The sequence below is a fragment of the Lepidochelys kempii genome, chromosome 4 (genome assembly GCF_965140265.1).
Source record: "Lepidochelys kempii isolate rLepKem1 chromosome 4, rLepKem1.hap2, whole genome shotgun sequence".
NCBI classification, from domain to species: domain Eukaryota; kingdom Metazoa; phylum Chordata; order Testudines; family Cheloniidae; genus Lepidochelys; species Lepidochelys kempii.
This window is the reverse complement of record NC_133259.1, coordinates 22,061,515-22,085,004: the sequence shown is the minus strand read 5'-3', so window position 1 is coordinate 22,085,004 and position 23,490 is coordinate 22,061,515. Positions and strand designations below refer to the sequence as shown.

Below are 23,490 nucleotides of genomic sequence, written 5' to 3'. Positions count from 1 at the left end.
ACTTATGGGGGAGCATCAGCAGCTGAGCAGGGAGTCAGTGCAGAGGACCCCAATAAGTGAGACTAACTGAACATGCCTTGGAAGGCTGCAAGGGCTTATTTGCAGAAATAGAAACGGGGCTGGTGAGGGCACTGCAGGCACTAGGGCTGAAGAGCCCTGACTCTTGCTCTGACTGCCCATAGATGCAAACAACTGCTATTACTCACTTGAACTGTAACTGTTTAAGTCTCTATACCTAGGTTATTTGCAAGCTCTCTCTTTCCTGACAGCCCCAGTAAAATACTTTGTCACTTAGCCACATGTCTGGGTGTTTATTGGGACCCACCAGGACTAGCACCAACAAGACCTAGCTGCGAATGCATGTACAGTGCTCACCGCTTAATTGCAGTACACCTTACATGTTACTGCCACCCTAGGGGGTTGGTGTACTGGGCAGCCATAACAATTACAAAGCAAAGAGCCAAAGCGCATGGTACTGCACTCTGCATCCTGGTGACCTGTCCAAAAGGTTTTTCCTTTCATACTCAAGACAGATTGTACTTGTGCTTCATAAAGTGATGTTCTTATCCTCACACTCTAGGACCTGTGTTACACAAGAAATCAGACCAGATGATCGTAATGGGGTTCTTTCTGATCTTAAAAATCTGTTTAAAAAATTAAGTGTATAAGCAGTTCCATTGCTAGATCAGAGACACTGTCCCTGACAATTTGCACCTGAAGGCCAAATATCTTTCTCTACATGGCACAAAGGCAAAAGTGTGCCAATTCCCTTGCTGCACTTCATGCCAAACTCCTTGGCTGTACACGTGTAAGGGTACTGTTGCCCCCTTACTGACATTCAGTGGGGGTGTTTTGGTTGGGTAGCTCCCAGTACTAAAAGGGGAAGGGTCTATGGGAAATCAGGACCCTGCGACTGATAGTCCCCAGGAGGCTAATCAGGGAGACAGGAGGCCGGAGACGTCCCGTCCTCCGTGTGAGCTGGAATTGCCTGGGTCAGACAGAGTGGGGCCGAGCTAAGGAGAAAGCAGGGGCCCAAGCTGAGCTGGGGAGCAGAGCTGTGCCAGATCCAGAGAGCAGACCCTGTCCTGGGAGCAGAGCTGCAGCCCCAAAGCCAGAGGCACAGCCCAGAGAGAGCAGACTTGCCCTGGGAAGAAAGCTGCAGCAACCAGAGCCAGAGGGGCCAGAAAAGCAGCCCACAAAGCAGGTCAGTGCTGGGAGCAGAGTCACAGAATCAGCCTGCAGAGCAGACCTGTCCTGGGAGCAGAGCTGCAGCAACCAGAGGCAGAGGGGCCAGAGAAGCAGCCCAGGGAGCTGGAGGCAGAGCAGCAGCAGCAGCGCAGAGACAGAGTGGTGGAGCTGGGGCTGGAGCAGTCTGGAGCTGGGTGCGGTGAGCAGCTGGGGAGAGCGAGGGGGACCCTGGGCAGCAGGCCCAGCACAGGGAGACGCCTCAGCCAAGGGGCTCTGCAGGCCAGGCTTGGATCGTAACCCCGACAGGGCAGGGGCAACACTGGGAAGAAGGGTCCTACCACTTAGAGCCTGAGAGCGTGTGGCCACCACCAGAGCCAGTGTCCAACCCACAGCATCCCTGCAGCACAGCCAGGGCCTGAGAAGGAGGCCTGGGACCTACAAGGAACAGACTGTGAACTGCCCTGACATTCCAGAGACACTGTTTGTGATGCTCCCTGCCACAGAGCGGGTTGATGTGTTTCCTTTAACCTTTCCCGTTTTTCCTTATTCTTTTTTAAAATTAATTGTTGATTAAATAACTTGCATTTGTTTTAACTTGTATGTAATGCTCAGTGGGTCAGAGAAGTGCCCAGTGCAGAGAGAGTACCCCGGAGTGGGGACTCCCTAGCCCTTGTCCTAGGTGACCACAGCAGGGTTGGGGGTCGAGCCCCCCAGGAATCCTGCGCCCAGCCTTGTTGCGGTTACGAGGACTCTGCCAGACAGGAGAGTGGAAGGGGAGTCCTCAAGGGCAGAGAGGCCACTGCGTAAAGGAAGTGGGAGCGAGGACTCAGATCCTTTCACTAGCCCACTTCAGCGAGGTAGTGCAGAAGCCAGGAAAGTTCCCCACAATAGTGGGACTATGCCCCTGCTTACACATGGTATGATTTTATATAGGAGAACAGCTATCTGATTTCTACTTAGACTCTATGTAAAAAGTAGATTGACCAAGAACAGGCAGACAAATAAGCCATTTAACTATATTCTCTTTTTTAAGCGCTTTGGCTCAAAATTCAGCTTGTGCTTAGAAAAATATAATTTGACAACACAAATGTCGAGAATAAAAGGGGACAAAAGACCCCACAGAATGGAAGTATTTCCATTAATGTGTATGTATTATATAGTTTTAATTTCACTACAAACAGCTCAATATTTAAACATTCCCCTGCATTGCTGGAAACTAAAAGATAAGGGAGTAGACAGTCTTGCCTAGTGGTCACCACTGGGCTGACGTCCACAAGTCAAGGACAGCTACAAGGTGGGAATCAGCAAGCAGGGACCAGAGTAATTGCTCAAGCCAGGATGAACAGGCGAGAGTCAGGCTAGGATGGGCACTGGAGATCAGAGGTAGTTACCAGGCTGGCATCAGGATGCAAGGTCACAGTTAAGATGGTGGTCAGAGAATGGGGATCAGAAAGCAAGATCTGTCGTAGAGCACAGCAAACCACAAGTCTTCATGACTGCCCAGACACCTTTGTGGGGCACTCTCCAGGGTTAAACATGGAGCACAGGCAAATCAGAAGGCCACAGGGTGCTGCAATTCCAGACACATTGGGCAATACTTCCTGCTGCTGCAATGCCTAATCTCCACAGCATTCCTTGGCTACGGCTTTGCAGCCACCAAGGGCAATGTGCGAACATCAACTATCTCAACCTCTTGAGAAAAGGGTTCGAGGCCTGGGAATCCTCAAATACTCAGGTACAAGACATTGTACTGGTGCATGTAATCTAGAAAGTGAAACTGACTAAAAACAAATGGGACAGCCATCTAAGCTGAGTGAAATGCAGAAAAGCATATGTGGCAGAAATAAGGGGTAAATCTTCAGCTTATTGAAATCAGGTTAATGCCTTTGGAGTTGATTGCTATATGCCAATTTACTCTGGCTAGTTTTTATAATTCTAACACTTCATACTAGTAGCACAACTAAGAACATTGTAATTACAACTGTGTGAAGTTTTTCCTACAAATAGTTGTTTGTCCCAAAACTGAATTTTTTGGTAAACGTTTTGCCAACTTGCAAAATAGTTTAAGCTGAAAAAATTTTTGAAAGTCAAAATGTTTAGTTTCAATATTTTCAAAATACAAAATGAAAAGTTGGCACATTTTGAGGTTATGAGCATGCCCCGCCTTTTGCACCAGAGGGGTTTGCATAGCGGTATGCACCAAAGAGCTGCTCTGTAACTCCCCCATGTTGATGATGTGGATGCAAACCAAAAGGTTTCTACTTTGCATTAATATAGTTCTGTTTGAAGAGGACTATGTTAATGCAAACTAGGAACCTTTTAGTTTGCACTTTCAGTATCTATATGGCGCAGTTACTTCAGCGTGCACTTCTGTTCACACCCCATAGTCCAGTGGGTCTCAAACTTTTTTATTGGTGACCCCTTTCACATCACAAGTCTCTGAGTGTGACCCCCCTCATACGTTAAGCATGCTTTTTAATATATTTAACACCATTATAAAATGCTGGAGGAAAAGCAGGGTTTGGTGTGCGGGTTGACAGCTCATGACCCCGCCCCCCCCCCCCCCCATGTAATGACCTCTTGATCCCGTGGGGTCCCGACTCCCAGTTTGAGAACCCCAGCCATAGTCCGTACTGTGGGGTAGCGTAGACATGCATGATGTTTCATTTTGAAATTTGGATTTTTGTTTAAAGGGCAAAAAAATATAGCCCAAGATAAAACTAAGATAAACAGTTTGGGGTCAAATGCAACATTTTGGATTCAATTAAACATTTTGTTGAACCCAGAACAAAAGTTTTCGAAGATTTTTGTTTTGACAAGAAAAACTGGAAGAATTCTGGTTTGGGTTAACCTGAAACAGAATTTGAGGGGATTTATAGGTTTGGCCACAAAACTGAATATTCAGTTACTCAGCTCAGCTCTTAAGCTATTTGAGGGTTAGGTTAGTATATTTAGGGTCACCCGCACCTACGGTTTGCTCCTTCTATCCCACATATCCCAGCCACTTTAGACAGGGCAACAATTTTTCCCACAGACATTAAATGATACTATGTAATTATTGGTATTACTGTAGTAACTGGAGGTCCTAGTCATAGACCAAGACCCCAGTGTGCTAAGCGCTGTACAAACAGAACAAGTCATTACCTGCTTTGAAGCAATTATAATCTATATTGCAATCTTGCTCCCACTGAAAGCAACAGGGGCTTTACCTTTCTTTCTATAGGGGCAGAAATAGGAGAATGATTTTTAATGTTTAAGGCAATGGGCCAAATATCGCTTGATGCATTGTTGATTGTTCCCAGAGAGCATGCTCAGTAAGCGTTCATATGTAGCATCACCATCAGGTCTGATCACCTTCCAGGATTTTGTTTGTTTGTTTGCGCTTGACAGTCATGAGACACGGTGATACCAAAGCTCCAAATACATTATGAATTGCAAATTATTTTTCATTTCATGGCAGTTGATATTAAGCTCAACGAGGCTGTGCAGGCCTCAAAACAATTTTAAAAAACAAGTAATCCTACAGACGCACTTGGACTCCGGCTTTGCTGTTTTACTTATTTAAAAAAAAAAACCCACACCTTTCTAGAAGATTCCCATGCTCCAGTGCATTACTACTGTAACTGTGGACCAATAAAGCAATAGCGTTATAGAAAGCGTTTAACATTTTCAGCAGAGGATTAGGGATACAGCAGATCAGGAATGAGTCCATGCTTCAAGTCCAGGTTAATTAGAGAAGTCTAATACCTCACACAATATATCAGGAAAACATAACATGGAAAGACTTCATTGCATCTAAATATACACCACCATTTGAGGCAACGTCTCATTAAAGTAGAAATTTCAGTGATTTTTTTTAACTTTTACTGTCCTATACAAATACCGCTGATCTATGTTAAAACGTTTATTTAACGACCCTTGATCAATTATAAATGTGTTCTGCTAGTTCAGTTGATTAAAGTTACATTAATAGCTCAGTTATGGAGGACAAAACTAGTGTTAAAAATGCACTCATTAGTAAATTGGTGCCAATATACAGATCTGCCAAAAATGTAACACGCTTTCACCTCAACTGCAATAACCTCCAATGATTTGTCTTCCATTCTATAATTATTTTCTCACAGAGTATAGTTCTTTCAAGGATGTAATTGATGCAAATAATTTAGGGATGGACTAAAAATAAATAAATCTCAAGATCTACTGGAAAGAGTAAACCAATCAAATGCATATTCAGTATATGTATAGGTTTATGGATGACTGAAAACATCCTCAGTAACCTACAGTTCACAGAATGCATCATGTAACATACTATAATATTGCAAAATAAAATGGAAACACCTTCTATAAAACATGATCCAAAAAGCTTATGAGTAGACAAAAATTAGAACATTAGAACTCTGCTTCAGGAAGTTAGAAACACTGATATTTTATATGAATTATGTGGTTAACCCAAGGAAAAATTAAATCCTCTAATTTTCATCCTAGATCCCATAAGAATTTGCATCAGTGTAAGCACCCAATATTCAACTCACGTAATACACTGCAGATTAGATGGCTCAAGCAACCAGAAGTGGGACAGAGTTTTCAACAACTCAAGGCAACTGGTTCACATCCAGCCAAGTTCATTAGAAGTTCAAAAGTCATTATTTTCTGATCACACAGAGTACCAAATAGTTAAGTGAGCTGGTGCTGTCAGTCAAGTTTCTACAGGGCAGTTGTCCATATCACCATCAAAAATGCTGAAGCACAGAGACCAAATTGCTTTCAGGTCATGGGTAGGAAGGATGGTCTTGTGGCTTGGGATTTGGGAGATCTAGGTTCAGTCTGTGTCTCTGTCACAAGCTTCCTATGGCATTGGGCAAGTCACTTCTCCAATCTATGCCTGTATTCTCTGTTCTACTGAACAAGGATACTACTTTCATTCTCCCCCTCCTTTTATGTATTGTCTGTTTAGCCTGCAAGCTCTCCATGGCAGTGATTGCCTCTTACTAGGTACACATATAGGCCAAGGGTCCTGGTCTTAGTCAGAACTCTACATACTACTACAATTCAAATCACAATAATAGTAACAGTTCAAGCATATTAGTGGACTTCAAATAGTTTTAGTTTTATGTAATTCAATTATGAACGTCAGTGATGGTCAGTGCCCAAAAGAGCTGGGCTGAATGGAAGAAACCTCTCCTTCTCTTGTCCATTTGTCTCCCAAGTAAATGTTTATATTACACACAGACACATTTTTGATCTTCCAAATAAAATCTCAGTTTGGGGCTCTTCCCTCTCCCCAAGAAATAAGTTGTGCTCCCAGCAGTTCTAACTTTCCACTACTCTTCTTTCCGCTTTAAGTGGGTAGGCACCCTCCATACTACCCACCACAGTTCTGCTCCCTATTTCAACCCCAGTGGGTCAGAGGCTGTTCCACATTCAACCTCTCTGTCAGGTCACCTCCACCTTCCCCCCATGACTGGGTCTTAGCCCCTCACCCCATTTCTGTTTTAACCACCCTCCTATTTGGTTCTTCCGAGAATCTAACTAGATGCCTCTCTACACCTCTAAGCACCTAAATACCTTTAAAAGTCTGGCCCCTGAAGGCTAAAGTTTTTCAAGTTCCACAGGGGGGAAAAAAAACACCCCATAAGCATGCATACCTCTTAGCTCCTCTCTATACATACTGTGAAGGGAGTTCTCCTCTCAGGCACTAGATCCCTACCATTCCCATCCTGCCCTGTACTCTTAGGTTATGTCTGCAGTGCAGTTATGTGTCCACTGTGTCAACTGACTTGGGCTTAAAGGGCTTGGGCTCTGGGGCTGTTTAATTACAGCGTCGACATTGAGACTCACATTGGAGCCCGCTCTTTGGGACTCCACAAGAAGGGAGGGTCCCAGAGCCTAAGCCCAAACATCTACATGGGTCAGCTGCAGGTGTATAATTGAAGTGTAGGCATACCCTTAGTGAAGTCTGGAATAGAAGACTCATCTTCCTTACAGCAGCACCTCACCATAGGTGAGAGGGACAAGTGTTCTCGGCTGTGCTGCTGGAGAACAGAGAAAAGAAAAGCATCTGCCACAAAGAGCTTTTGTTTGCTTAAAGAAATAAAGGAAAGGGGATTTAATAGGTAGAGCTCAGCCTCATTAGCCCCTTATGTAGTTCAATCTCCAGTGCTGTAAGTCTTTAAAATTGTCAGCACTACAATGGCCAAAAATAAAGGTAGTTAAAATTTATAAATAAGGAGAATAAGCAACAGTGGAGGTAGCCTGGGAGATTAATGGACAAATCCAGTTCCCTCATGCGAGATCCCTCTGCAGTACAACTGGTACAGGTTTTTCAGCACCCAGCCATGATAACTGGAGTCTTTTCACCTCACCAGCTTACCAGAGAGAATACACTGAAAATCCATAACTCCTGGGGCCTAAACATATACTTCAGAGACAAAGTCTTTTTGCTCTCCATTCAGTCCCCAAACCTCCTGCCCAAAAAAAATACAGCAACACAGTAGCATGATAAGAATTGCCTGCAAGAGATAACTTACTCTCAGAGTAAAAAACAAATTCTACTCTCTTTACCCTAGACACAAGTCTGCTTATTGGAGTAGAAGTTAATTCTACACATTGCCTTTCACACACAGGGTAAGCCAAATATGGTCCAGTAACAGTAGACTTTCCTGAGCCAAGCATGAGACCGAGCCCAGAATTCTTTCATTCTAGCCTGGCTCCACAACTGTCTGGTCCTTAAGTGGCTGCAAAAATGACTAGATTTTCAGAGTGAAAAACTGGGACACTAGTCAGGGGCTGTTGTGGGGTCAGTTTAAGTGGAGGTCAAGGTTTTAGCAGCATAGGAAGGAAAAAAGGATTCCCACTCCTCAGTTAAGCAACCAGTTCCCTTTTCACCACTTTCATACCTTTCATTCTTATATTTAGTATTTGAACTACAGTGACACAAAGGAGCCCTACCTGATCGTGCCAGTCACTGAACAGACAGAGAACAAAGATTGTCCATGCCCTAAAGAACAATGGAAACAAAAAGAGTTCCAACAAAAGGCATAGTATTTTCTTCATTGCAGAGCTGAAGAAATCTGGTAATTTTCCATGAAAAATTTTTAAGTCAACAATTTGTTTCATAATAAAATTCATTAACATTTTAAAATGTTAAATGATTCTAAATGAAAAAATTGCTTAGCTTTGATTTCATTAGAACCTAAACCAAAACAGCACTCAGTTTTCAGTGTTCATAAACATTTGTGTTTATTCTTCCCCTCTCCTCTGGAGGTGGGGGAGAGCCAAAAAACCCACAAGTGTTTGATACATTGTTCCTTTCAATTCTAATCAAATCAAATTGAAATTTTCCATTTCACGATGAAGTTTTCCCACTTATATAAATACTGCAAAATTTAGCCTTCCATCAAAACCTTTGACAAAAAAAATTGTTCCTCTGTACTTCTCTGGGACTTCTATGAATTTTTCTACATTAGAATGTTGACAGCTATATACAGTAATGTTTATTAGTGGATCTTTCCTACAACTTGTGTTGAGAACAGCTTGTTTACAGCAATTCAACTGTTTCAACACTGTTACACAAAGTATTCCAGCCATCACATCCCAGCAGTTCTGTAGATTTATCTAGAATGGTGTCAAGTAGTATAAACAGGGCCAAACTGTATCAGCCGAACAATTCTGAACCGCAACAGAATGAACACCGAGGGAAGGGGGGTGGGTGTTAGGTGTTGACAACCACTTTCAACAAGAGATTATTTTCCAACCATAGATGGACCCTATATGTGAAGGAAGGCTAGCTGAAGGTCTTGTGTGGTATACAAAGCACATTGTTCTCCTCAACATGAAGCTTTCCTAGGTGTCAGTATATGACAGGTCTTCTGAGGATTGGTCTGTGGGTAATGTCTAATGTGGGTATTGGCTCTCATTGTCAGCCGTTAAATTGCTATAAAGCTCTCTAATGTTATTGTGCCATGTTAACTATTGCTGCATTTGTCACAGAGCTGTTATGGGACTATGATAGAAGGAGAGGTGCTACATTTAACTGTGAATGGGAGGTTGTGTCTTGCTCAACTGTGGGCCAGATTCTCAACTGGTGTAAGTGGGCATAGCTCCATTGACTAAGATGGAATTATGCCCATTTACATCAGTGAGATTTTGGTTCTAGGTCTCTGTTCAGCTGTGGGCCATGCAACAAAACAGCGTGGGAACCCTTGAACTAGAATATTACCGGTCATTTAGAGCCAGACTTACTTCTCTCCAAAACTTGTCTGCTCTTTCCAGGAATTGAGGTTGTTTAAATAATATTCTCATGTGCAGATGGTAGTAGTATTTTGTTACGGCACCATTCAATCTAAGTTAGTACTTTGGAATTTTAATATAAAACAGCAGAGAGCCAAGGCATACTCCTCAAACGCCCTCCATAAATGAGGGCCATTTAAAAAAAAAATCTACATTCAAATTGGCTACCACTCACTGTTATTTCACAATTGTCAACAAAGACTATAAAAACAACAGTAGTAAAAACTGTGTTGATATAAAAGAACTTACAATTCAGACTGTTAAGATAGCATTTGAGTAACACATTGCAAGTGACCCCAATTCTCTCGAAAAATTCACTTGGCAACAATTAGTGCTGGAGCTGCCTTCAGAACAAACATGGGTAGCTTCTAAGGTTATGACTACACTGCAGCTTATGTCAAAATAACTTAGGTCGCTCAGGGGTGTGAATAAGTTATCCCCAAGCAACTTAAGATGCACTGACATAAGCCTGATGTCTGTAAGAGAGCTTCTCCCACTGACATACCTCTGCAAAAGGCAGAAGCTGGTTTTATTGGGTCTATGAGAGTGCTCTCTCCTGTCCGCAGAGAGAGTCTTGACCAGCTGCCCTACATGTAGATATGCCCTAAATAGCACGTATTCTTCTCTTCATTGCAGACACTTGGGGGGGGGGAGGGGAAGAGAGAAACCAAATGCTAGTTCCAAAGGTCAAATTAGGCAAAGTAAAGGAGTGGGAGGGAATTTTACGAAGTTCAAAGCTGTATGTATGGACATTTTTAATATTCTATTCTTTATTTCAAGATACTGGTACAAAATGCTCCCAGCAGGTCATTCCTGTGAATTGAGTTTCTCTTTCCCTTCATATTTTGGATAGGAGAATATAAACCTCTTTCCTAAAACTGTTGTACTCTTCATTTGACTCAAACAGCCAATTAATTCTAGCCTCAGGGTTCCCCTTCCTCTTTACACATTTCCATGTGAGATCTTTATGTTGAAATGTTCCCAATTAATACTAAGTTGTTTAAGATAAGGGTGCAATAAATCCAACTTAGTTTTCAGGTTCAAGCCTCTACATCAGGTACAGAAAGTTTAACAGAGGATCACTCGGTGAGACTTTGAATGGTAAAACCAAACTTTATTTAAAAGAAAAATGAGTTATGCAAACAAGCATGCAGCCACAACTTAGATAATACTACATTTATACTTACACTTAAAAGGTGAACTATTGTTTGGATGGGTGATCAGTCCACGGACAGTAAGTACAGCCTTATGATCCTAGAACCTAACTGGAGCCTTTTGATGTTAATATGAGCTCTCCTGCAATTCAGCCATACTACTCCTTTTTAGGCTCTTTAAGTTACACATTGTTTAACTTAACATCTGCATCAACGTCCTTCCCATGCTATCAATATAGATAGCATTTTAATAAAAAGGTTCCAGAATTCTCAAAACACTTATTAAAAACCTTGCTTGAACCAGCTATATCCAAAATGTAGCAGCAACATAACCCTGGGTCATGTCCTTGCTAATTTTGAATTTCCCATCTTGCTGTCTCCAAGTTTATCTCTAAATTTCTCCCCTTAGCAACTATAATTTCCCATACACCTTTACAGCTAGGCAATTTAGGCCCCAAACCTAACTTCTACTTATTTCTTAATCTAATCCATCCTATAGGCTACAGAGAGGGGTACTTATACGAAGCATAGAGGAGTAAGTGCATCTATGGAAAGGGTGGAGAAAAAGAAATACTTTCCCCCAGGTTGGTTATATGCTGCATAATGAATCTATGGCCACAAGAAATCACAGGGCCAAAAAGAGTTCACTGAGACTCCGAAAAGGATTAAGTATGGACAAAGTTTCCAGCCACACGTGCTAGATTAAAAAAAGTTATTAGTGGAATGAAAGTCTGAGTCAAAGTTTGGATCTCAGTTCAAATTCAAAGATTTCTCAAGTTTGGTGGCAGAGAGGTTTCTAATGTAGAGAGCCAGTTTGGACACACATCTAGTTACATGCTACATTCAGCCTCAAATTTTGAGGCATAGACTGATCACGCCTGCAGTGATCAAGAAGGACTTTTCAGAACATCTCCAACTGTAGACTATGGATCACATATAGAAAGTTGGCTAATTACATGGGGTGCCTTCTCCTTATTTCAAGCAGCTCAACTGCAGTAAAGTATGTAATATCCATTTCCATGGAAACAATTGCTGTGGTTGCCACATGGTTGTTCTGCTTCTGGTATGCCACATGGTTGTTATGCATGGGAGGTGGCCTTGTGGTCAAATTCTTATCCTGTTCACAATCTCCGGATCAAAATCTAGTCAAGAGTACTTGAGAACCTCCAAACACACCACACAACTATGAAGTTACATTATGGTGTCACCTTTTTCCTAAATCATCAGATATAAACTTTTGCTGGAGGCAGGTCATCTGACTAGCTGGACGAAACATGAGAAGCCCCAAGAGTACATTGCAGGGACTGATATGCAGACATTGCTTCTCATGATTCTACTGTTTAGAAAATTTTACAGCCTTAGAAGAGATCAAAATATCCTCAACAGCATTTTGCTTTTTGAATGTATTTAAATTGATGTTAGCAATGAGGATAGTTTTTTTCAGTACTGACAGCTCTGGAGAAAGAGGTCTTATCAGAGGGAAGGAAAAAAAAAGAAAAGAAAGAGGGGAAGTAGCATTGCAAGATTCCCCACAGAGCCCCATGCCAGTGCACATCCTAATGTAAGCCTAGTTTGGAGCATGTTACATGAAGTGTAATTTAATCTCCATCCCTATTCATATCTTCCTATCAAGGCAAAGGTGCCAATCAATGCCAATTTTTGTGGGAGTGATATGGACACTTGTCTTCTAGGAAGCTGATTAAGACCAATCAACAGCCATTAGAAGACAGACGCTGGGTTCTGGTAAGTGACTTAACATTGAAATGCATTGTATTCTACAACCTGGACATATCCCACCCCCCTTCACCAGCTAGGAATGGGCAGGAGGAGGGGAATATATTAAATAATGAACTTTCTGGTGCTACCACACTTCTTAAAGCAAATGAACCATGTGTGTGAGAGACCAGGAATCTTCCTTATCTCACCAAATCTCACATTCACCTTATACACTACACAGACCTGTGGGCACCATTAGAAGAGGACATCTATCAACTTTTGTATTTGCCACTCTCTCCTTTAAAACTTTGTAAAATAAAGTGTACTGTCAACAATTTTGTTTTAATAAGAATGAACAAAAAGACTTCATTCGAAAAGAGAGGGTGGCAGGGAAGAAGAGGGAGGTCCTTTCCTTGCAGAGCTTAGGTTTACGGAGATTGGCAGCATATCTTATTCCAAGTATATGGAATGCTGTCAATACTGCATAACAGATAAATACTATGGTGCAGTAAATGTCAATTTTTAATGGTGCTCACTACAGGCCTGATGCAAAGCCCATGGAATTCAATTAACATCTCCCCATTGACCTCAATGGGCTTTGGATCAGGTGCTATAGAGTGTTACATTTTGACATCTGTGTCCTTATTGGGTTTGCCAGGCACCAGCAATGGTACAACTTGTCCTTGTCAGCCTTAAGAATTCTCACATTATACACCTTCCATCACTTTATTGTTCTTGTTTTGTCAGGCATCAACAGGTACGATGAGACTCAGGCAGTAATGTGACACCCAAGCTATAAGTTAGAGGCAAGACTTTCTGCAACAAACAATAACACTTTCAACATTTATCCAGGCAGCCCATGGTCTAGTCTGGGTTAGAATGCAAGTGTAATGAAACTGGCATCTCTCAGTACATGTAAGTAAAGTGGCTGATATTTTCAAAAATACCTAAGTGACTTAGGAGCCTACGCCCAGTTGAATGTCAATGGGACTTGAGCTCCTAATTGACTTCAGTGATTTTATTTTTTTTTAAACACATCAGCACCACCAATAGGCACCAAGCATGTAGGCAGACAGAAGAATGTATGTGGAGGACATCAAGTAAATTGGACTTCAAAGGTATTTTATTCCGTACTGCACACATCTCTATCTGTGGGAAAGATAGGCCATGTCCTCTATAGCTTAACTTAAAAATAATAAAATAAGACATGACTTCTCTAGCACTTTTCATCTCAAAGCACTGAACAAAAGTGGGTAAGCATTACCCTCATTTAATACAGTAAACTGATGCACAGATATTACAGGACTAGGACTGAGGTCTACTAACTCCCTATCCAGTTCTCTATCCATAGCTTCCCATCAAAGCAAAGTGAAAAATATTACTGTTCAGAGCATCATGGTGCAGATTAACCTGAACCAATAAAAAAAAAAAAAAAAAAAAAAGACATGACAATGAAATCTTTACCTCCATTTGAGTCTGCATGGAAGATTTGGTTGGGGGTGCACAGGGTAGCAGGAAAAAAGAGATTCTGCAAAACCACCAATTATTATTTGGTACATTGAGTATTATTAGCCTGAGCAATCTAACTTATTAAAAACAGCTAACGATTTAAAAGTAATGAATAAAAAAAAAGTTTGAATTCTTTAAATCTGCATGAAAGAGTCCAAGAGGAATTATCTAATGATTTTCACTGCATATTTTATAAGATGCGTGATATTTTATTCATTGGTAAACGCAAATACAACAATTAGGAATAATTAGCATTTTTGCACAGAGTGTTATCTAATAGGTTAAAATACACATACAATTCTTAATTTAAAATTCTGTGCCTTTGCAAGTTTCCCCCTCTGATTTAGATCTATTCCACTTAACGCAAGTGCCGCAGAATTCCTGTATGAAGGGAAACTTGCAGCGTACTGCGGGCTTTTAACTTTGATATCTTATTTCTTCTCCTCCCTTCATTTTCCACTCATCTTCCTTTTCAATTTCCTCTTGAGCATGCCTTGTCAGATAAATCTAGAATAAACTTTCAGGAAACTTCTGTATTTAAATCTTCTTCCACCATATTTCCCGGTCATGCCAAAACTATTGTGTGCAATGAAAGCGACTTAAAAGCTAAACTTTCTCCTGCAAATCTTATTGCAATCAGTTTACAATTGCCTAAAATGACAGTATTTACTTTTATACAGCAAGACTTTGGTATAGTTTTAATACTATACATACGCACTGTAGTTACTAGGTTATCTTTGCTTATACTGAGGAAGTGTTATCTTTTTTCAATGCTCACCACTTCTCCTACAATTCACACTGTACTTTCTACGTCATGCCAACTTCTGTTCCAAAGCAAGTTGAAGGCTCAGAAACAACAACAACCACCACCACCACTTCCCCCCGTTTCAGCATCACAAAATGGCACAACATTGCCACAGTTCTGAGTCCCACCTCTTACCAGAATTCATATTCATCACCTGAATGCTTCTCCATGTCATTATCAGCCTAAAATGCTATTCTGGGCCATCTGGCATTTAAATAGAAAAGTAATAACTGTCCAAGTCATAGGCACTATTACTAATTGTGGTCTTTTCTGAACCATGCCAATCTCCCCCTTTCTCTTTCTCCTCCTCCACAACTACTGGTCTAGAGTAACCAGATGTATTAAGTAAAAACTGAGACATACTGAGAGAATATCACAGGGTAGAGTTTTGGTGATATGTATGCAAGGGAGCATTTTGACAGCTGAAAAACAGGGGATGAGAACAGAGGCCATTTCCTCTCTCCTTCTTCATTTAAATTATCACCCTCTCCCTTGTCAGATTAAAAACCATTTCCCCTTTACACTAACAGGCAGGATGGGAGATAACTATTTCCTTATCTGCACCCTCTAGGTTAATCTACTCTAGGGTGCTAAAAACTGGTCAACAATTCTCATAATTCATGGATTACTTCAGTCCTACCTCAACTGGTGTTGACAATGGCATGGCCGCTAGCATAATGTAATTGTTTCAACACTTGTCAGAAATGACTTGCTAGACTTCCCACGTTCCACTTGGTCCCTGCAGTGCTTTCTGCAACACTGGTCAGTAACAGCTTGAACCACTCTACGTTAGCAGCCAAGTCATATGCAGTGTTAACGAAGACTATCAAGAGCCATTTTTTAGTAACCGTGGCCTGCAAGGGTTGCTTTCCTAGCTGTTGATGGACTTTATATGGGGGGTGGAGATAGCGTGAGGACCAAGATGCAACACAATAGGGAGATCAGGATGTCAACATGCAAGAATCCGATCAGAGGATATTCCTTGAAGTGCATATGGACTTTGAAAGCATCCTGCCAGTTTCACTAGCTCAGATGACCATCAGCTCCTTCTACTGTCCAAAACTTCAACGGGTTTAAAAAAAAAAAATGACATCCTATGTTTTCAAGGGCACAAGGTAACTAACTTTATTGAACTCTTGCATTACATGACCTGATAGCATTTGGCATATTAACACTTTCCATATATCAATACTAGTTAATTTGTAGATCTTATTAGCATGATGTAAATGAATTTTCTGGTTTTAGACTAGTTTTACCAATAAAAAAAACCAAAAAACTGTTTCTATTTAACATAACAAGTCTATAGCCCAAAATCCATCGGGAATGTTTCAGACATTGCCCCTGCCCTCAATTTGCAACACCGAAAATATAACACATCTGGTCTTTTCGTATTTAATATTTTAGGGTAAGTTGTGTTGTGGCAAATTTTATCATAAAACCAGAAACCATTATAACCCATAGCAAGGTAAATTTTGTCTGTCTTAAAACATATTATTTTGTCAATGCCACTGTTAAAAAAAATGTAATTTGCTACAATAAGGTGAAACAACTGAACACAATGATAAACAGTACAAACAGCCGGAAAAGACTAACTAGTAAACACATTTTTAAAAGCTTCCCAATAAATTCTATAAGCTGTCACAGCAGATAATGTAAATTCAATCCTTTTTCAGGGGAGTAAACTAATAGCTTAAAAAAAGTCACCTCTTGCCAATACCACATGCTTTATAAGGTGAGGGAGGGGAAGAGAACCTTTGTTCATTAAGTTAAAGGAAACTTAGTTGGTATATTTACACAGGAACAGTCTCAGTCATAAGAGCTTTCCCCCTCCCCTCCCCCACGGTATTTTCAGAGATAGTACTATGAGAATAAAGACTCTACATCGATAACTAGTCATTTGAAAGCACGCATACATAGTATCAACAATTGACATGTTAGACATTTGTTAAAAAGCCATTTGAAATAGGATGCTTGTTTGTTTAGCTGTATACAGTATGAAAACCCTGAAGCAATTTAAGCAGCCACTAAGAGACTAAAAGCAGTCACTTAAGTTTTTTGAGTAAATCATACTCCTTCAGCTATGGGCCTGATCCAAAGCCTACTGGAGTCAAAGTACAGACTCCTGTGATTTCAGTAGGCTTTGGATCAGGCCCTACGTTACTGCAAAGAAACACACTTCAGAAAGCAGTGACACCTAATGGCAAATATTTCCTTAGAAGATGACAACAACAAGCCATAAACTATGCCACAGAAGTTTTTCCCTTTTAGGAATAGTGTAATTAGCATTAAAAATACATTATAGGGACCCAAAAGGGCGCAACAGTGCTAAGCTCTTAGAAGAGAATTTCAACTATAATGCATATAAAGACATTAAATAAATATATTTAGGAGATTCACAGATATTTTTAAAACATACTAGCTGCTAAACATATGCTATGCTATGTACTTCATGACTTCATAGCATTGTTAAAAAGAGCTACCCTGGCAAATTATAGTGAAGTGTAGAACAGAAAACGGAAGACTTTTTTGATCTACTGAAATACTCGTTTTTTCATATCATCAGGTGCTTGTTTATTTCCTGTACCATAGAAAACATTTTCACAAATATGAAATACTCTTGGGACTACAATATTAATTAGTTATTAATGTACAATACATCATTATCAAGGGCTGTATTAATCACAAGATCAGTCACGGTATCTATTTAACAGTTACTACATAGGTGCAGAAACATGGGCATAGAAAGCAATAAAAAGTAAAGGTTTGTATGCAAAATGCTAGGGCTTATGTTGATATACTGTATCAGTGATAAATGTCTCAGCTTATTATGAAGTATATAAAACAAGTTCTATACGAAGGAGATTTGCGCAAAACTTTACTTACAAAGCTAAAGGCATATCCATCAAGGGGGCTGATCAGATTCTTATACTGGCACAGATCTCCATAGTATACAAGTTCCTTGTGGTGCTACCACACAGACTTTCTATTAAGCAAATCCTGAGATGCGGCTGTGTAAACTTCCATACTAGTTTTTTCACTTTTCCCACATAATTTTTTTTTGGGGAGGGAGGAGGGTTTGAGGGGGGTATTTGAAGGATGTCATAAAATCTTAACAGAAAAGACATGCCTCCACTGAATATAGAAGTTGTCCCTCGATTGTTAAAAATTTATATTGCATTCGTGTCTACATGCCTCAACAAGGTTGGGACCCCACTGTGCACTTGACTACCATATAACACATGACAGTCCCTGCTGCAAAGAGCTTGCAGTCTAAAAGCTTTGGTGCATTATTGTTTTTATAAAATTCTGTTATTTAAAAAAAAACTGCAAGACACAAATTAGTGTTTTGAACTTTCCACTTGATATGGAAAAAGTTAGGAGCAGCATGCTATTGGATATTATTGAGAGAGATACCATATATAGTAACCTTGAGTTCATTTGCATACTTCAATCTTACTGGTTAACGTAGTGCTATAGTTGCACTGCACTATTCTTTAAAGTGATTGTAATGACATTTTACACCTGTGCTCTTGTACGATAAAGATTTTATTTGCTACCTGACCTAGAGGGCTTTGCTTCATCTGATTCAGGCATGTGTTTGTGTATTTATACATTATATAAACACATGTACATACAGAGATATTACTGTGCACATACACCAAGATAAAGGAGTGAGCACTTATTACAAAATATAAGACGCTTGGCAGAAGATATGAACCGTACACAAATCTTGCAGAAGACTAGAAATGCCACCTAATCCCTGCTTAATTAAAGGCACCGTTCTAAACTCCTGTTGTATTTAGGGAGTAAAGAGTGTGGGACAACTGATGTATGAAGAAAATAGCAGGCAGCGTGGCTAATCTCAAAGACTTTGGAGCTTTCGAGCTACATAAATCAGAGCCACTTTTTGAATAGCCTCATAAAACACAGTATCATCGCCATTCTGCTCACGGCTTTCGAGTTCTTCCTACAGCATACAGATCATTAGGAACTTCTAAGCAATCAAGTAATGTGAGTCTGATGAAATTAATCAATGCATAGGCTCAGAGAAGCAACATAACACAGAACTGCATAATTTTGACATGTCATATCCCCCTCCTTTTATGTAGGGGTAAGGATAATTTCAGTAGAGGTGATCCATTTCAACATTTTCACAAGCATGCTTAATGCAGTCTTCCTGAACCGCCAACTCCTCTTTATAATACTTAGCCAGCAGAAACATTAACTATGGACAGCCCTATCAATATTCAGAGGAACATATTTTGGAAACTAGAGTGATTTTTCCCTGAAAATAATCGTACAATACAACTAGAATAATTAAGAAGGGTGTTAGTTTGGAAGAGAAAAATGAATCCGTATTCCATAATGCAAAAAACTGCCCACACCACCCCCAATTTATTAATCACAGCTTGCTAATTCTAGGTACCCATTTGTGTTGTGGTAGTCTGCTGAGCTGTCTGAGAGGATAGTTACACATTCAGAAATACAACCTTTTATGGTAAATATATCAAATACTCAACATGAAGTCAAGTGAGGCCATTAGCGCACTATAATGAGGAATCTATACAGTCATAAAGGAATACATGTGCAAAGGGTTAGTGTTTTAGTTCTATTTCTTTTCAAGATTCACCCTCCTCCCCCAACCTCCCCTGTACATGGGCTCTCTATATTAGAAATATTTTCCACTTGAACATGTTAACATTGTAGAATTATGAAAGTAGCTTATTCTGCTCAATGTCTGAGGGCATCTGTATTACATCTCTGTGTTACTTTTACTCCAGAATGTAAACATTTCCTTCTCTTCTTTGGCTTTGAAAATCCCATCCACAAGTATTAGAATAATTTGTTGATTGATTCTATCCCCCATCCTTTATTGTTATTTAAAATATTAAAACCAAAACACATGCCATCTCAAGTTGACAATGGCTTTTCATTATTCTTGCTTAAATACATTATATGTAACTTAATATTACCTATACATGGAAAAAATCAAATTAGGGTTTCACAAAACCTAACACAGAAAATTTAAGGGTCATTTTGGGTATTACTATGGTTTTCACCTCTGAGTTCTACAGGATTGCCTGTTTTAGTTGATGACCTATTAGACATTAAAGTATTGGTAATTACAGGTCATTTATTTTCAATTTTAAATTATAAACGATTTAGAGCTATGTGTAACCATTATAAATTTGCCAGTATCATGGCAACATAAAACAGTCTATAAAAAGAACTAATCCCCTTGTCAAATGTACTAATTGTCTTTCAAGTCAAATTAATTGTGTGAGAAGCAACCACTTTGGTTCCCCCGCCCCCTCCACCCAGAGGATTTACTGTGTTGATGCATCTACCAACCAATGGCACTTTAAAGAAAGAGGGAAGCAGTAAATACTTGTGTTGAATATGCCAGATAAAATAAATAAGTTTAAACGATAACAAATAGAAAACAATTACCGGTGCAGAGAGAAGAAAGGAGATATTTTCTCTTTCGGTACTATACCAAACAGCTACAGTACATGCAACTGATCATTTAACAAAAAGGACTGGATAGAGTGCATTCACTTTTCCCTCATCAGGTAGATGATTGTTACACGGTAAAGATGTCACCTTGACAAACCCTAAGATGTTGTCAGTGAGTGATAAGCCCCTAAAAACAAAAGCACTAGGCTCAGGGACTAACAGTTTATAACTTGCAAAGAAATTAACAAGCCATTCTCTCTTTAAAAGGAGGGCATATTGCTCTGCCTCGGTAGAATACTGGAGGTTCCAGTCAAGGCTAGCTATTTGGCTTGACCCCTGTAAAGTTCTGTGCCCCTGGGAATTGACAGCCGCTGGGCGCCTGGCGATCTTAAATGAAGGGTTGGACAGCTGCCCCTACGCGGTGTCGCTTTTAAAGCGGTAAGTGCAAGAATGGAATCCTAAATTCGGATCTTCATTTTCACTGCTATACACACTGCTGCACAGACAGGCATGTTTACAAAGGCAACCTCAGAGAGCGGACGAGCGCCCTGGATCTAAGGGGCCTGGCACTGGAAGCCAAGAAGGGATCAGAGGCAGAGCTCTAGCTGTATTTCCATACCCGTGAACGGGCACCGAGGCTCCCGCACGGCACACACCTGAGAACAAGCACCCGCCCCCAACCCTAGCAGGGGGATTGGGCTTCTTATTTTATTGCCCGCCTTGAAGGCGGGCATCCACATTTGTATGCTCTTGTTCCGCCTGCCTGTTTGGCTTGCTGATCACTCAGCGATAGGCGGGTGAGAGATCTTCCCTCCAGGCAAACATCCTGCCCCCCGGGGAAGGCCGGGGAGTGCGAGCTGTCCCCTGGCGGGGAGGATACAATGCCCTTTAACCACAGGCACCTATGCCTCAGGGGCGTGCGCGCAGAGCAGAGGCTGGGAGGCTGTTCCCTGGCAGGCCGGGCTGTCACATGGAGGGGGATCCAGCTGTCTCTCGTCCCCTATGCCCCTCTCTCTGGAGAGAAATGTGGGTTACAGCTTGAGCTGGCTGCGGACAGCGCTGTGAATAATAATCACAGACTCACACACACACACAGCGCCTTCCTCCCTCCAGCTCTCGGACTCCCCGTGTGGCCATCATGCTGCCAATAGGTGGGGCCACAAGCAGCTCCTTCGCCCCTTCCAGGGCAGCAGCAGCACCCTTAATTCCCCCCCCCCCCCATAACTCCGCCACAGCGCTGGCCGAGGGAACGCCCCCCACCCGCCTCTGCTGCCCTCTCCGTGAAAACCGGGCCGGGCCGGGCCCGGGGGAAAGAGTTAGAATTACGCCCCGCCACGCAGCCCCCCCCCCCCCCAGGATCGGAGACGGAGCAGAGGGAGGTGCGTCTGGACCCCGCGCCCCCGTCTGCACAGGAGCTGGCTCCGAATCCTTCCCGGAGAGGGCTTCGGCGGCCCCGGCTTGCAGCTGCTGCTGCGCCTCCTGCAGCCGGGCTAGCAGCGGCGCCGCTTACACTGGAGGGAAGCAAGGGTGAGCGGTGGGGCTCAACGGAACATCTTCCCCTTGCGCACACACAGAGAGCGAGCTGCTTTGCGAAACCCAGCAGCTCACGTTGCCAAACCACCTGTTCCGCCGAGGAGCCGCGGGGGTGGCTGGAGTTATTAGACTCCATGGGGGGGGGGGATACTTCGGGGTTCCCAGATAGGGCAAATTAGTGAGTCGCGGGGAAAGGTGTGTGTGGGGGGGGGGAGGATTCGTGCTAAGGGCAAATACAAGGTGGGGGTGTGAACTCTCCCGCTACCCCTCCTTTCCTCCACCCCCCAAAAAAAAACCTCCCCTCCAAGCCACTAGATAGAAACTCAAGGTTTAAATACACACTTCATCCATCAAGAACCATTTATAAAGAGCAACTGTAAAGAAACAAACAAAAAGGGGGGGGGGTTGGGGGGAGAAGAAGGGCAAAGATCTTTATGGGAAGCAATGACAGGGAGGGTAAAAAAGGAGAGAAGGAAAGAAGATGGCAAGAAGGACGAGAGACTGCAAAGACAGCAAGAATGGGAGAGAGAAGGTTGCAAAGGAGAGCTCGAAAAAAGTAACCGGCAAATGCAGCAGCCCCCTTACCTATATGTATGATTGAATCTGCAATCGCCGGTTCCCAGGTTCGAGTCCAACAGACGGCCACAACCAAAATGAGAGAGATAACTTCCATGTCCTCCTGGGGCTTAAGGTTTTTGTTGTTGTCTTTAAAGAAAGAGCAGCAGATCTCTTTTTACAAGGAGGATAATGAAGGACAGCGCAGCAAGCCCAGGAGTTGGAGATGCCGAAACAGTGTTTAAATCCCGATTGCCTCTGTACAGCTGCTGAGGGGGGAGAGCCCAGGGTTTGGGGCGCCCCTCTCCTTTGCGAGAGCCCCGCGTTACTTCGGGGGGCTTCTGGGCATCACGACCACAGCTGCTGTTAGTTCGGGCAGCGAATCCATCCAGCCCGGTTGCTTCTCTGGGCAGCAGTCGCCTCTCTTCGTCAGACCGTCTCCATCCTTCCGCAGGGTCCAGGGATCCGCTCAGTCCCGGCTCCTGCACAACAACTTCCAACCCACCACACACACACACACCGCGTGCGCACACACACACACACACACACACACAAAACCCTCTTGGCCCGGGAGCCCCAAACCCCGGGAGCCCGCAGCAAATAACTCGCCTTCAGTGAGGAAGGAGGAGGAGGAGCAGGGAATCAAGTAAAGAGGAAATCCCGGTTCTAGAAGCCAGATTCCTGCAGGAAAAGCCCCCCCAGGCCAAAAAACAAAGTGAACTTCAAGGTAATGCAGATAGTAATGCAGAGATTTTCCCCCACCCCCTGCTTAAAAATTGCTTCCCACAACTGGTGGAGAAATCTGCAAATCAAGCCCAGCGTGCTGTGTCTGTCGCGCAAGGTAGTGGTTGGACAGGGCAGGAGACAGAGAAGCAGTGCCTGGAGCAAAGCAGAGGGAAGCCGCTGATGGTCCGCAGGATGCTTTAGAGCTCGCTTTGCTGGTGGGATGCAGAGAGAGCTGGCAGCTCCAGCACCAGCCAGCACGTTGCCTAGAAATGGATCACCTGGGAGGAGGAGAGCGAGCGAGAAATAGTGTTATCAGCTAGAGAGAGGGAGAAAAAGCGGGGGGGGGGGGGGCTCCTCTCTAATAACCACCTCCTCCCCCTATCTGCAATACAAGGGAGAAGCAAAATAGAGCTCTCATCTTCCTTGAAATCTTCAGCCGGGACCGAGTGGAAGACAGGCAGGAGCGCATGCAGCCTAAAAATGCACCAGGGGAGGGGGAAAGACCTTTTGTGAAGTGCAATGTTCAGCCTTTAAAAGAAAAAAAAATATCCACCCCAT

General features: G+C 42.3%; 1 protein-coding gene across 1 annotated transcript in view; it reads right to left on the bottom strand.

Annotated features, from left to right (window-relative positions):
* Positions 1–23,234, bottom strand: part of GRID2 (glutamate ionotropic receptor delta type subunit 2) — a 1,023,637-nt gene extending 1,000,403 nt beyond the window's left edge. The window contains exon 1 of the mRNA XM_073340701.1: positions 22,237–23,234. Coding sequence (XP_073196802.1) covers positions 22,237–22,324 — 88 coding nt within the window. The 5' untranslated portion in view covers positions 22,325–23,234. The remainder of the gene's footprint in view (positions 1–22,236) is intronic.
* Positions 23,235–23,490: the final 256 nt, after the last annotated feature.